The sequence below is a fragment of the Tinamus guttatus genome, unplaced genomic scaffold (assembly GCF_059628265.1).
Source record: "Tinamus guttatus ecotype Peru unplaced genomic scaffold, ASM5962826v1 Tinamus_guttatus_pri_ptg000246l, whole genome shotgun sequence".
NCBI lineage: Eukaryota > Metazoa > Chordata > Aves > Tinamiformes > Tinamidae > Tinamus > Tinamus guttatus.
This window is the reverse complement of record NW_028288780.1, coordinates 2,951,962-2,967,178: the sequence shown is the minus strand read 5'-3', so window position 1 is coordinate 2,967,178 and position 15,217 is coordinate 2,951,962. Positions and strand designations below refer to the sequence as shown.

Below are 15,217 nucleotides of genomic sequence, written 5' to 3'. Positions count from 1 at the left end.
TCAAAGAGGTCACACAAGAAACTTGTAACCCAAACCACCAGGCACAAACACATGTGGAGCAGGGTGACCGACCATGTGAAGAATAACTTCAGAATAACACCACAATAAAAAAGAACCATATGTAAGAAGCTATGGCTTTGTCTTCGTATTTATTGATATTCCCTCTTTCAGAGCTTTCTGCACATGAAGTTTTAGTAGACCTCTATATTTGAGGATAAAGCCTTGATAATGTAAAAGTATAATAGAGGAGCAGATGTTATTCTTCGTTATTCTTCAAATGTCAAGGAAATGCTTTCAATTAATTTCAGCCTCCTGGTAGGATTTTCCAAAGAGTTTAGTTAAACCTCTGTCAGAATTCACATGACTAAGTTTAAATGACTCAGTGAAAAAGAAAGCAACGTTGAAATAGAAACATACCTTAAGATCTACCCAATTACCTGAATTCTCTCATGGTTTTAATCATATTGGTAAGTGGATGAATGCATGACAGATTGACAGCTTTGGAGCTGCATGCTTTCACAGTCCTTATACAGCATTTCAGGATGTACTGTATGATAACAATGTCCAAAGCAGCAAAGTCCAGAGCTGACTTTGCAGAACTTAGAGTGCCTTTCCTAAGCACTCTTTCATAGACACACAGTGAGAAAGAAAGCGTCATGGCTGATATAAAGTCTCAAGATAGTCAGAGATAAGACAGACGACACTCAGTCATGAATAATACTCAAGAGGAAGAATAAAAGGATTATTCAAATCTGAATTTTGACTGCAAGTAAGCAGAGATTCAGAATGGTCTAAACACCAGAAGAATTCTCTGAAAATCAAACCAAACAACAACAACAACAAAAAACACACACACACAAAAACAAAACACCAAAAAAAACCCACAATGAAACAACATCTCACACCTAATGGTGACAGTTCCAAGATAAAACCTTGCTTCTTAGTTCAGCTTAGTGCCCCTAAACCACAGGTCTGCGCTAATGGAAAACTTTAATTATATTGCCCTCCAACAACCACAGTCAGTTATACGGCCCTAATGCAACAGAATCAACCTCTAGAATCAACAGAATAGTTGACACTGACTTCAGTTAGTGATGGATGCAGCTGTGTTGTGTATAATTTTGATAGCAATAAATAGTTAGGAAACTAAACCACCCTAAATATACACACCATGACCCCAGCTTGGGCAGATGATAGGGAAATACGTGAGGATAGTGGGAGAAAGTCAGTGAGATAAACTCCCAAGAAATTTCACCTGTTGAAATGATTCAAGAATTAGCTTTCCTCAAGAAAACAATAAATGAAGTAAGAAGCATTCTGAAGCTTATTTTGATAACTCTACTTACCAATTCAAATTATTTTCCTTTAAATACTACTTGCCTTTCTTAATTATCCCGTGCGAGAAGTATTGGGATTAGTTAGTTAGGATTGTTAATGCAGAGTGTTGAAAAGTTATCTAAATACATATTATCTAAACTCTGCATGAATCATCTAAAATATGCATATATGCCTTTTTTCAGAATAAAAAAGTCTTATTTTGCTATGACTTAAAAACTATTGACTTTATTCTTGCAGAAAGAGAGCTTCTGCAACAGGATATTAAGTACTAGAAAACATATCCAACTCAAGTGGATTGTTTGACTTTTCTGCTTCTTTTCATGTAGTCAGGTCCTTAGTATTGCAATGACTTTTCTTTTCCCCATAATGAATAAGGAGATTTATTTTAGATAAACAAGTTTAAAAAAAGAGATTTACTTGTAAATTAAATGAAGATATATATTTTTTTTCTTGTAGTGTTCTCTCATGTTAGCTCTGCTATTTCATAGTCCAATCTGCTCACTTCACACACCCACGGATAAAAGAGTCAATCTGAAATATGACAGGCTTTATTGCATAGTATCAAAACACCTGGGCAGTAACTAGAGATTATTCCTTCTTAGATACAAGTTACTAAAAAAAGCTATAAAAAGTTAATAACAGCACTTAGACATGACACAGTGTTCAAACTAGAGGATTCAACAGCTTTAACTTTTGACTTGTCTTACATAGGAAAGCCAATACATTCAGGAGGGAGCAACAGCAACATACTACATGAGATTAGCATCTCGGATTCGCTGATCAAAGCCAACTTCTCTTTAGATAAGCACCAAAAATCAGATCTGTCTTATAACAGCTTCTCTAATGGCCTATAGTGATATGTGGTTCTATAAGTCTACACACAGTAATCTAAACTGGTAAGTGCCAAAGCCCTGAGGTTATCAGTTACTTCAGTAATTGTGTTTCTCCTCATGTTCTGGCTACTATTGACAATTCATACTGCAATTCAGATACCAAAGACCAAGAGTTATTATGTAATGGTACTGTGTAAATCTCACAAAGATATTGGAAAATTTAATGATTCTTCCAGACCTTAATCATGTTTACAAGATAAATGCACAACAGGGTAGGTACTTCTACATTTATTTTTCAGAAAATTCATTACTTTTTGGAATAGTAAATATTTTACCATGTTACCTACCCTCTAGGAAGTCCACCTTCCGAAGCCCTTCGTTTGAGACTTAATTTATGCATCTCAGCCATTTCCCTGAGAGTCTCTGCTGAGTAAAGGCCAATAGGGTTGTTATACTGCCTTGCAGGGCTCAGTTGGTGTTTGGGGCTATTACCATCAGTGAATACAGGACTTAGGTTAGAGCCTACATTACTCTTTGCAGGTGAAATGTCAGGAGTCACGGACTGGGAGGACATGGAAGATCTAACTGCGGTAGTCTTTAAGTAGGAAGAGCTATTTGAAATGCTGACATCTTGCTTGCTGAGGTAGCCTGAAAATGTTCCATTGGTTGCTAAAATACTACTCATAGGCCCAGGCGCCGTGTTAGTTAGAGGATCGAAGGTTGTTCTGCTGCCATTGATTTCCCTTTCCCAGGATGGTTCCTGTAGTAGCAAACATGCAGGTCAAGGAAAAAAAAAAAAAAGAAAAGAAAAGAGCAATCATAGAACACATGCAAAAACAATGTATTTGCAACTACAGCTTTATAAACACATTGATAAACTTGCAATAAACAAATTAGGAGCCAACACATTCAGTCTTTCAGGAAACATTTAGTTCATAGCTTGAAAACAAAGGAAGCATTACACAGGCAATTTTAATGGTTTTTAGTTGAGGTTGACAAATTAAAGCGTAACATTAAAAGAATGTTTGGTACTGGTCAACATCATGGCAATAATATTATATGTAAATATGACATTGTCCATTAATTCTTGGGATAATTAAGAAACTTGTAAGTGTTTCGACATCGGAATCATTTGAGTTCACAGTATGCAAACATAAAATTCAACGCCGTTATTATAAAAACATAATGTTTCTGAAACCATACCATACTGTTTTCTTAAGTCTACTTTAAGCTATTGAAGCCCTCCCATCGCATTGCTTTCACAGGCTCCGGTTCATGCTAAGTAGGCCATGCAGGTTAGCAAAGAGAACTCCAGGCCAGGGACTGCCAACAGGTACAATTGCTGTGATCCACTCATCTCCTCACAACTTCCACTAGCCAGCATGTCTGCCTGAGCAGAGATATGCACACAGCACAGGTGTGTAATGCTAGAGTTATGTCCCTCTTGTTCCTCATGTTCATAGCTAAAACCAAACTGGACTTCTCCCTGAAAACATGTTTTGAAAGAGACAAATGCATAAGGTCTTGCTCATAAATTAAGTCAACAGTTGTGCAATTGAGTTCTACAAGGTGGCAAAGGGGGACAAAAATACTGCAAAAACTAGTGCAGAGGCAATAAGAGAACAATAAAGGCAACTAGTGCAGAGGCAGTAAAGGACATGCTGAGCTAGACTCACATGTTACCTTGAAAATTCTGGAGGATTTACCTAAAATTGTGTTTCCTTACTAAACTTCATTGTAAAGAGACATGCATGCAGACCTGATGATGGTATCAGTTTGAACTGCTAGTGAGAGAAGTACTGGATATTTCTGTAATCAAAATGCCTTCTCATAGTTTCAATGTTCCTGAATGCTAACAGGAGGCTAAGGGAAAATTATGGGGAAGATGGACATAAGAAATGCAGGCTGACGAATGCCGAACTTAATGACATGAATAGAATTTTGGTTTCACTCCTCAAACCATTTCTAGTCAGAATAAACATACAGAAGTACTACCAGAACTTCTAGCAACCCAAAAGTGCCAGCTTTGCATTCCCAATTTTGGCTTAGTATTCACAGCATTTCTCAGGTAGCTATTTTCCCTGCACTTGGGGAAAAAGGGGAGAATCACTAAGCAGATAAGAAAACAGCTGTATCATTCCTTCAAAACAATTGTCGTCCAATGATCAGCTTATTTAGCTCTTCTCTGTTGTGACTTATAAAGTATCCACCATTCAGTTTATCTCTGGGAGGATATTTGAGAATAAATTAATGTTCTGCTTCTTTGTAGTCTAATGATAAAAAGACAGATGAACACAGGAAAGGCCTTTCTGAAATCTGAAGGTCAGATTTCTAAGAATGAGCAGCGACAGCCCAACTCTTAGCACTGTATCACATGAAACGCAGCCAACAGTAACAAACATTCCCTTGTTTCCCATTCCTGTCTCCTCCCATTCCTCATCATCTTGGTAGCTGGAAAAGTAAGAATCTAAACTAGGCAAGTGTGAGGCTACCCTTCAGCTGACCAGAAGAGGAGGCTCTGACACTGAGCAATGGGCATCCTCCTGCCTAGAGAAGAGAAGCTATCATCTTGCTGCAATCCTTATTGCTGCTAACTACAAGGGGAAAATAGGGTTTTAATTTCACAGTGTAATGTCAGGGAATAACTAATAACCGTAGAAGAGAATCTCAAACATTTGGGAATAAAAGGAAGTTAGGAATCATCTCATTTCAATTCTGCAATATTATTATGTTTTCCTTAAGAATATTTACATTCTATGAAAGGTAAGCACACCTCTTACATCCAGGAGAGGTGAGAGACGAATTTGATGAATTTCCATAGGAAGAAACATAACTAGTTTTTCAAGTCTTCTTCCTACAGTAACCCACGTTCTATTATCTATTGTTATTGTCCTTACAGGCTACTCCATTTTTTTACAGCACTTCTAGGAGAAAAATTTCAAAATGCTTTAGCTATACTGATGAATTTAACTTCCCAACATGCCAAGGAGAAGCTAAATGTTAGTTTTAGAGAAGAAATAAAAATAAAAAAAAATAAAAAAAGAAAGAAATGGCACCATGGCATGAAATAACTCGGTTCAAAAACATCCAAAGAGCTTTTGCCTAAGCCTGCTCTCCTATCCCATGCTTAAGATCTTTCTGGCTATTTTTGCCTAGCCACACAAATTCCCTAATTTTGCAGGAAACAAGTAACAGGCATTATAAGATTTTCTCTGAGATTTTGAAATACATGCTCTCTACAGTGTTTCAAAAACAAGACAACAAGTAGTCATGCTATTAACAAGCTTATCTTTAATACCTTTGTGCGAAGGGGCAGAAGCTAAAGCTGTGCGCTTCACCTTAAGGCTTCAGCTAGAACATCTGGAACTGCACTAAGCTGACTCCTCACCTGCACATGCCCAATTGCCTCCCCTCAGAAGTTGCAGAGCTCAGTCTAGTGGCTGCTGATGGCTTAGTCTCAGTCCTTGGAGTCAGGCTTACTCTTCTTCCAGTCTGAATGCTTTCAGCCTCATTTATACCCTTCTCTTTCAGCTATGCCACCCCTGTGCGAAAGGTCTGGCTGAATCTCACTCAGAATCAAAACTGTTGTTTCAACTTGCAGATTAATGTTAGAGAAGAGTAAATCTATTATTTCCAGTGCAGACCCCAGCACAGTTGATCTCATAACTTCAGGCTGAAGGAACTGTGTCACCCATAAAATTGACCAGAGGGAAGGAGAGAAGGCAAACTTTCCATTATTTACAGGAAATAGAACAATTTCTGTCACACTGAAAATAATGAGCTTTTTGTATATTCTTCACATTCTTTGAAGGAACTAAGTTTACTTTCTAAAAACATGAGTGAGATCATGACCACGGCAGTCAAAAAAGAAATCCATGCTTGAAAATTAGTGCAAGCTGCAATCCGATCAGCAGTAATATATAAGCCATAGATTCATTTGTACACGACCCCAAACCTGCACATGCTTTAGCTGACACAGGCATGCCTTTAACTCTCATCCAGGGAGAAGTAAGAAAAATCTCTGCCCATATTTGTGGACAACATTGTAGTGACTGACATCTAATGTAGCTGTTTGCTGTTTAAAATGCGATCCATTTTTTTTTTCATGTGCTCCATGAGTTGAACACTATCAAGCAGTGATGCGGGGGTGACAGTTTCTGCCTATGTGTAATGGAACTCTTCATATTTACAATGTTACTAGACATAATAAAGGGAAAAGCAAAGAAATCTTGATTTTAAAGTACATTTAATACAACGTACCTTATGGCAACCTTCCATACTGCTCTTTGTATTGTAAAGGCTTTTTATTCCAATTTTTAGGCTTTTCCTCCAGCAGTTGAATGTCTTCATTTTCTCTTGAAATGCTCTCCAGTTGCTACACTCAGCAATACCTTGATAACTTTCTAACAGCTACTCCCACTAAATTACTTGAGTTTATTCACCTGGTCAGCAGCATCTTTGCTCCAAAACACAACCATTATTTCCCCTGACCTTGCAAAGATCGCCCACACCAGCACTCTACTGTTACCTGTTCCCTCGGGGTTAAGAACTTAAGAAAGCTTTTTGACTGTTTTTAGAAACCTGTTCCCTGCCATAGCTATGAGCTGCCACCCTTCTCCCACGCAAAGATTCCAGGAAGCTTCTTTCCCAACAGCAAGTATTGCCTGTAGCCTCTTCAGAACAGGCTACCTCCAACAGCTCTTACAACCTTTTGCAAACACCAGTGCACACAATGCACGAGTGGAAGACACCATGCTCCTGAGAAATTTAATCCTCACGTCTCTCTGAAGGGTAATACAGGAAAGGTGACCTTTTACTTCAGAGCTTGCATGTCAAAGGCATTTTTAGGCTTAAAAACAAACAAACAAAAAACCCTACATTTTGTGGAATTAACTTTTTTACAGGAAAGATATTAAAAGCAGAAAAGATGTCCAGTCTGGTAAACAGGTGTAAAGGCTATGGTTACTATCCCTTCCAAAATTGACACTTGCCAGGGAAAGAATACATGGCCAAAACCAAATGTGTAAAAGCTATTACACATTAGTGACTGTGGTGGAAGTGGGGAAACATGTCATACCTACATATGTATTATCGAGGATCCCCAAAGACAGCTGGTCTTGTAAATGTTTTGTGACTGTTGGAATCATAGAATCATAGAATGGTTGAGGTTGGAAGGGACCTCTAGGGATCATCTAGTCCAACCGCCGGCACACGCAGGGTCACCTAGAGCACGTGGCACAGGACTGCGTCCAAGCGGGTTTGGAAGATCTCCAGAGAAGGAGACTCCACAACCTCTCTGGGCAGCCTGTTCCAGGGCTCTGTCACCCTCACTGTTAAAAAGCTTCCTGTGGAATTTTTGGTGTTTCAGTTTGTGGCCATTACCTCTAGTTCTGTCGGTGGCAACCACTGAAAAGGCCAGCACCATCCTCCTCACTGCCTCCCTTGAGGTATTTATACTGGGACTGATCAGGTCCCCTCTCAGCCTTCTCTTCAGGCTGAACAGGCCCAGCTCCCTCAGTCTCTCCTCACAGGGCAGAGAATGAGTCTGCAAAGACAAGTCTACTTGCAGCCTGCAAGGCGAAACAGCCATCTGTGCAGTTCTTAGGACAAAGCAAGCACTCTTGCCCTTGCTCCTTCGCTGGAGCACCAGGTTAAGCAAAAGAACCAACCAGCCTTTTCTCTTCTAGGAAGTTCACAGTACCATTTGATCATTCTTCTAATAAGTTCCTTCCCAGATAACATTTATAAACCTATAAGCAGAAAGAACTCTGAGCAACATAAAATCTTAGTTCCTTCTTCCTTTCCCCAAAAATTTACAAGATCCCACAATTTCTGTCTCAACTAATAAACAGTCGGGCAGGTTCAACTCAAAGGCAACCAAATAAATCTGAAACAAACCATTCTCCCTAAATGCATTCACCTCTGTTAGCTGCAAGGTATCTACAGCTATTACAGGAATGATACTAACCTGAGATCTCAATTTGGAAGTCAGTGCTCATAAATATTTCCTAAAACTGATCTATAGAAATCAGAATTGACTCCCTCCCCTCAAAAAAAAACACCTAGTTTCCCTGTATATTTTGATCTTGAGTGCTTCTTAAGTATTTTACATTTTAGAGAGAAAAACAGCACTTACAAAATGGGTAGAATTGCAGCAGTGAGGATTTTGCCTTTTCCCAATTTATCTAATTGAATATATCAGCAACACAAATATTCTCCCAACTGCTTTATCTTAGGGATGTGTGCCGTCTTTCAGGCACCCTTGGTCCCAGGTCCTCAGGCCAATGTCTGCTGACTGATGGGACACGAAGGCAAGCTTTCCCAATGCTCTCATGTCCTGTTATCTTCACAAGCGAGTGTCTTTCCAGTCGTAGTCAAGATTTCGATAGACAAAACTTTTTTTTTCCCCAGAATCTACAAAAGCAAATGCATGCTTCGGGAAACTTTGTTAGCTGTCTGCAGCCTAGAGAAGAACAAAATCAAGACAACAACCTTGTTCAGTCACTCAGGCTAGACCAGACCAGATCCTGTCACAGAACAGCTTGACACTTCGGTGGTTCTGATTAGAAATTGGCAAAACATAGTTGATTGGTACTATAGGCACTTCGGGTATCTGTGCATTCATTCAATGTTTACCTATTTGGGGTGGCAAAAACTTCTGTAGTAGGTATCTATGTTCACTACAGTACATAAAACTGATAATAACTCTGGCTGAGGAGAAATACGTCACATACCTTTTGGTGAGGAATTACAGGTCGGGGAGAGTCAATTCTGGGTGCTGAGGTTGGAACTGGCACTGGACGTTTAGATCTGGGAACCAAACACAATAAAGAAACATTGCTAATTAGGACTCCTGTTTTTCACATCTAATTTTAAAATTCACAAATAATTCTGCAGCAGTGAAAGCTAAGCATAGCCTAGATTTTTGCTAGTTATCAGCATGCTATTTTGCCACCTCTTCATGTGCAAAGATCTTGGACAGAAAAAATAGTTTGATTTGGTTTCTCTGAATGGTGTAAAGCACCAGTTACGGAAGCAGCCTCTGATCTGGGAGGGCGTCTATTCTCTAACGCTTTTTGACAGACTGCATTTTCATAAATGCCAGTCAGCCACAGTTGTTTAAAAATAAATAAATAAATCAGGTTCATGCTGTACTCTGGAAAACAGTACATCAAAGTGTCTTAACATGCAGAGACTAAACCTCCATTGAGACATCTCAAGATCAACTTCAACAGACTATAATTCCACATTTTAAGCTGCTGTAGCAAATGCCACAACTTAGGCTCCTCTGCAGGAAGAAACCTGGGCTTCATTTTAGACAATTTAAATTTCCAACAGGAGCAGAGTTCACCGAGCTCACCATACTCCAAGTGCCATTATTTCTCCTGTTTGTGACAAGCGTATGCACAAAACGCTTCAAACACCAAACCAAAAATGAAAACTCTACCAAAATGTTTTCAAAACACTTGGTTCTCCCTTTCACAGAAGCACTTGGACAAACGTTAACTAAATCACTTAGTGAAATATTCTGGGACACTCAGGTAAGTAAAGGGTTATTTGTGGAGGTGTTGTGAGAACCTGCATTGAACACCCCTCTGAAAACTCCTTGGTGCACATGGGATTTACCAGAGAAAATGAAATGAAAAATGAACTAAGAATCAAAAGAACAAAATTGGACAAGTAATACTGCTGCAAATTTACAAAATAGCATTACATCTGGAATACTCATCTTCAAAATTCAGGTTTCAAAATTTGGACAAAAATACAAGCATGAAATAAAAATACTGAAAAGCATACAACCCTATTACTCAAGCAAAAGTGACCAAGACATTTGAAATTGTTTGCTTTAGAGAGGAAACACATATTACGGAGGCTTAGAAAATAATGGATGGTAGAAAAAGAGAAATAAAACTGCATTTCTGGTCATGAAGTGAAACTGAAAAGACAACACACAAACTTGACAGAAGCAAACAATTTTTCTTGGAGTACTTGATTAACCTGAGGTGAAACTCACTGTTGCAAAACATCATGGAGACTATGAGATTAGTAGGATTTCAGAAAGGATTAGACATTTATACAGATAATGAAAACTCCAAAGCTGCTTTAGGTTGGAAAAAAAACAAGTAGTAATACAGATTCTCGTTTTTCATGGCACAACTTAATAACAGGCTGATAGCGGAAGGCATAAGCTCTCTGCGTTAGGCTCATTATTTCTTTACTGACAGGTACATTGCGCTTTCCTCTGATACCTAACAGTGGTATCGACCAGGGACAGGAAACTGAGCAAGGCAACTGCAGGGCTCATCCACTGGGCCAGTTCCTACAGTAATGCCTAGCTTCATGTTGAATGGTGTACTGAGCCTATGGGGGCAACCAATAATACCTATACAAGAAAAAGGAACAATACTTGTAGGAACTTAGAAGATCTGGAAATGATTCCTTTTCAGAGATGAAAACAAAGATGATGTGAATAACACAGATTATCTGAAGAATATATATATCCAAAAATTAAGCATTAACTGCCTTGACAAAATTTGCTCAGACACATTACTAAATTTTCCCTCAGAAAAGGAGAGATTCCTGTACTCTCCCTCCAATTATTATACCTTAAAAAGGAAAATGATAAATCTAATTCATCCAACAGGCAAATGTATCATGAGAGACAGGAGAAAAAAAAAGGGCAGAAAGTGGAAAAAAAAGGGTAAAAGGGACAAGTTTAATATTAGTCTTGACTATTTGAGTTGCTATTTAAAAAGTGCTAAGACCAGTAATGTGTCAGATAATTCACTCTTTGGCTGAAGACGCATTAAGTAGCCAAACACAGCAGCAGCTTCCTGTTTTTAAGGTTTGTAAAGAAAAGCTCAAGTCTTGTGATATCCCTAAGTTCTCCAAGCCTTGCCTAGGATATCAGAAAGCAGCTGCCTCCCTGACTTGACTAAGAATCACATAGACAGAAGTCTGAACATTTCATAGTACTTCAAATATAACTGAGATCATTTGTGGGCTAACATGAGACCTAGTTTCCCATATCTGGAACTCATCTGTGCCACAGTAAAAATGAGAAGTATTTTCATCAGCAGTGTTGCCTTCTATATTTCAGTGATGAATGCAAATATTAGCATTTGGCTGGATGTCTGATTTTTAAATTATTTATCTGCACTGCGCTGCATTTGGCTGAATTACAAGACTGGCAATTATCCTTTCCAGGCCTAATGTTCATACCCACAGCAATATACGAACCCAAACTTCTCATGCATAAATAGCACCAGCCTTAAGGGAAGCTGCTACTCCGAAATCTAAAGTGAATTTGTTTGATAGTTTAATTCCTCTTTCTCCTTAAAAGCAATTTGAGTCAGGGCAGACATGCACGTTATCAGACAAAGTGAAAGGAAAGAGGGAAGGAAATTTGGGAAATCTCATGGAAGGAAGGAGAAAAAGGAGAAAAGGAGCAAGAGGAAGATGTGTGTGTGTGTGTGTGTGTGTGTGTGTGTGTGTGTGTGTGTGTGTATATATATATATATTTGTTAAAAAGGTACATATCTAAAACTGTTAGAGCAGCAATGAAATGTCTCTCTCTTGTTCCCTCACTCCCCTTCTCCCCCGCTGTGGTGGGCCTGGTGCAACCTCCTTTCCAGCCTCCCTCATGCCTGGCAGGCAACTCCTGCAGAATCCCCGTTACGGGGCTGCCCTCGTGGCTCCTGCCCTCCAGCCTCGTCCCTCCGGAGCTGGGCCTGCAGCCGCCCAAGCCTCCCTCGCCTCTTGGCAGGCTCGGCTGTGCCCTGGGAGGCAGCAGCCTCGACTCATGCATTGCAGCAGCTCCCTCTGGCACAGGGGTGGCTCTGCTCCCCCGCCTACAGCCCTGTGTGGCCCTTCTCCGTGGGCTGCTGGAGCAGCTGGAGGTTTCACAAGCCCATCCAACCATATAAACAGCTACTGATTCAAAATAAGGACCCACTACACCTCAATACTAAATTGGCTAAAGGCAGAATTGGGCTGTTTAACTGTAAGAAAGGGCAAGACAGGTTTGAGACATGGTAGAATACAGTCAAAATAACCCAAAAGGGGTCAGAGACTGATCCCATATAACCTCCAAAAATACTATTCAGCATAGTTATTTATCATTCATGATCTTATGATTATATTTATTATTTATAATTATAGGGAGACATTAAAAAGTAATCCTGATTAAAACAAACATGCAAATAATGAGAAGAGATAGTTTGTTGGACTCATGACAAGAATACAAAGAGTGCAACAAAATAAAACATTTGAAAGAGATCTAGTTACAAAGAGATAGCTACCATTATGATGAGCAGGGTGCTCAGAAAGCAATTCAGAGCTGCACTACTACTACCTGACTGATACCTATGTATTTTCATCTTGTTCACCAGGCAGAAGGGACAATGGTTCAACATCTTCCCCATCCTGCCCCAGCCAATGCTGCTAAGTGCCTAGAGCCCCCGCCTCCCCCAAGAGGAATACATACTATTTCATGCCAAATAATTATTCCAATACTTTTTGCAGTAGCTAAACAGTCAATTATGCCACAGGGATAGTACATTCCAGCATTAAGGCCACTGCCTATAGAACTGAGATTCACTTTGCTCTGTCACTACAAAGGAGGGCCTGCAGAGAGTAATTGGGCATTTCCTCCTTCACAGGAAAGACCAAAATACCTCCCATGGAGAGTGAACTCAAAGACTGCTCCAATAACACAGCAATATAATGAACAGCTGCTTTCTGTAATTATTTACTCTTTTTTTTCCTGAAGCTTTGAGGGAAACATAAGCTGATTCTACAAATACGGTGTAAACTGTATCCTGTAAATCTACAAACACGCTGTAAATCCTATGACTGTACAACTAATCTGGGCATGTCTGCTATGCTGTACTTCAGTTGCTGGAGATAGGACACAAATTACAGGCAGAAGAGAGACACAAAAAGGAGGAAATGCAGAAGAGATGGAAGCCAACAAGCATCTGGAGATGGTAAAACTTCTGGGAGAAAGATTTAAGTTTGACAGAAACTGAATTTTAGACAGACTTTTACTATAAACATAGCTCCATGTCCTAAAACTGCTGAGGAAAGAGAGCTAGCCATGACTGTCAGAGTATTTTGCTTCGAGTTATTCTAGTGCCATCTGAAGTTGGCATTGCAGTACTGAAGATGAGACAACAGGGCCAGCCAGTGGTCAGTGTTCTACATTGTCATCTGCAACTGACATCCACCAAGGGGAGCACAGATGCAAAGAGGTGGCCAACTGCTGTTGGTGACAGACACAGGCAAGACCAGACAACAGGAACACTAACAACTTAGATCATTTAGGAAAAGAAAAATAGGCTCAAGAATTTTGACAGTGAGTGATGGGCATGAAACACAATAAAATGGCTCCAAAAGAAACTACTAACTTCACAAATAACAAATAGCAAAATCAATAAAGTAAAATATCATTTTACTAGACGGAATGATTCCTCTTTTCACTTTTTAAAAAGACTGTATTATCCATTCCAATTAGCTTCAAGTGTGTAATTGGGAGTTTGACATATCTGTGCTTAAGCTAATAAACATTAATCAATAAGAAAAGGTCTCACCCTAATACATGGTGACCCTCCTGCCTATGGTAACATTTTCAGCGACAGGTTAACTTCCTTGTTCAGAACGCAGCCCGTAAGTATTTGTATGAAAGATTTAAACTGTCATGTTTGAGTAAGCTGCATCAGCCCATTGACTCCAAATGGGCAGTGATACCTGGCACGACCCTTCCATGGTCAGTGCAGTATCATATGCAATGGATTCGAATGTATTCCCATGGAGATCATCCTCAGCTCATCCAGAGAATACTCCTCAAATAAAAGTCTGCATTTTAACATCCCTCTGAAAAATGGATAGAGAGGAGGGGGGGAAGTCATGTACACTGAGAACTGTTCTAATCCCCTAGCAGAATCTTCTTGTAATGAAGACTTCATTGCCCTTTCAGGCCTTGGCATTTATCCACAGTTTCCAAGCTCTTTTCTAAAACTAACAAGGGCACATTATTAACCTAGCGTAGACAGAAGTCCACCAAATTAAACTGCTCATGGAAAGAATATACTTATTGCAGTGACTAATATTGATATTTTATTTCATTTTCCATGGAAAAAGTTGCTCATTGATTTTAACAGCATTAAACGTTGTTACTCAAAGATGGTAGCTCAGAGTCCTGTTCAGATGCCAGCCTCCCATCTAATAAATCCTCCTGCCCTCTCAGTGCACCTGAGTACAGAGACAACTGGGTATGGAATAGGATTCCTTCATCGCACAAGGAATGAGAGAGTCTCTCAGCCCATGATAACATATGGTAAACTTATAATCCACTAACAAGATATGATATGCTTTTTTTACATTGTGAACACACAGCACTACCAGATTTGGGGAGGAAGCTTTGGATACTGGAGGCAGATAGTTCAAAACTTCCAGAGTCAAATCACTAAACAATATAAAGCAGAAGTCTGCTGACCCTGTCGAACACAAATCTCCTATTCTTACCCGACAGATGGATTCCGGGAGATGCAATCACAATGCTGACCATTGGCACAAGTGAATTATCACTACTGCTAGTATTTCTTAAAAACAAAAACAAAACAACAAAAACAAAAACAAACCACAACACACACACACATTCATATGAGTTCATATTTTGCTTCTAATATGTGAGCAATGACAAATTTTCTCTCCTCTTTTGCTTGGCTGGAGAGAAGAATGGCAGCAGTAGATGTGAGAAAACTCTTAAGTCCTACCTTGACTGCTGAAATTACCTCCCTCTGAGACCTTGAGACTTCCGGGCATTTTGTGCAAGATCCAGGACATTCCAACTGTCCATGGCTCTCACTTTGCGCACCAGAAGACAGTTACAAAGATTAACACTTGCATAGCAATTAAATATGGTTTGTGCTTACTATTACTGTTTATATTTCTCCATAATTAAATTCATATTGCAAATTATCATATCACCTTTAAAACATCTATCAAAAAAAATGACAGGCCAGGTGTGTCTGAACTTCTTGGCA

At 39.4% G+C, this 15,217-nt stretch overlaps 1 protein-coding gene across 1 annotated transcript in view; it reads right to left on the bottom strand.

Moving 5' to 3' along the window:
* LDB3 (LIM domain binding 3) overlaps positions 1-15,217 on the bottom strand; it is a 102,650-nt gene that overhangs the window by 51,743 nt on the left and 35,690 nt on the right. Inside the window, exon 4 of the mRNA XM_088526358.1 lies at positions 8,906-8,981. Within this exon, the coding sequence (XP_088382484.1) occupies positions 8,906-8,981 (76 nt within the window). The remainder of the gene's footprint in view (positions 1-8,905; positions 8,982-15,217) is intronic.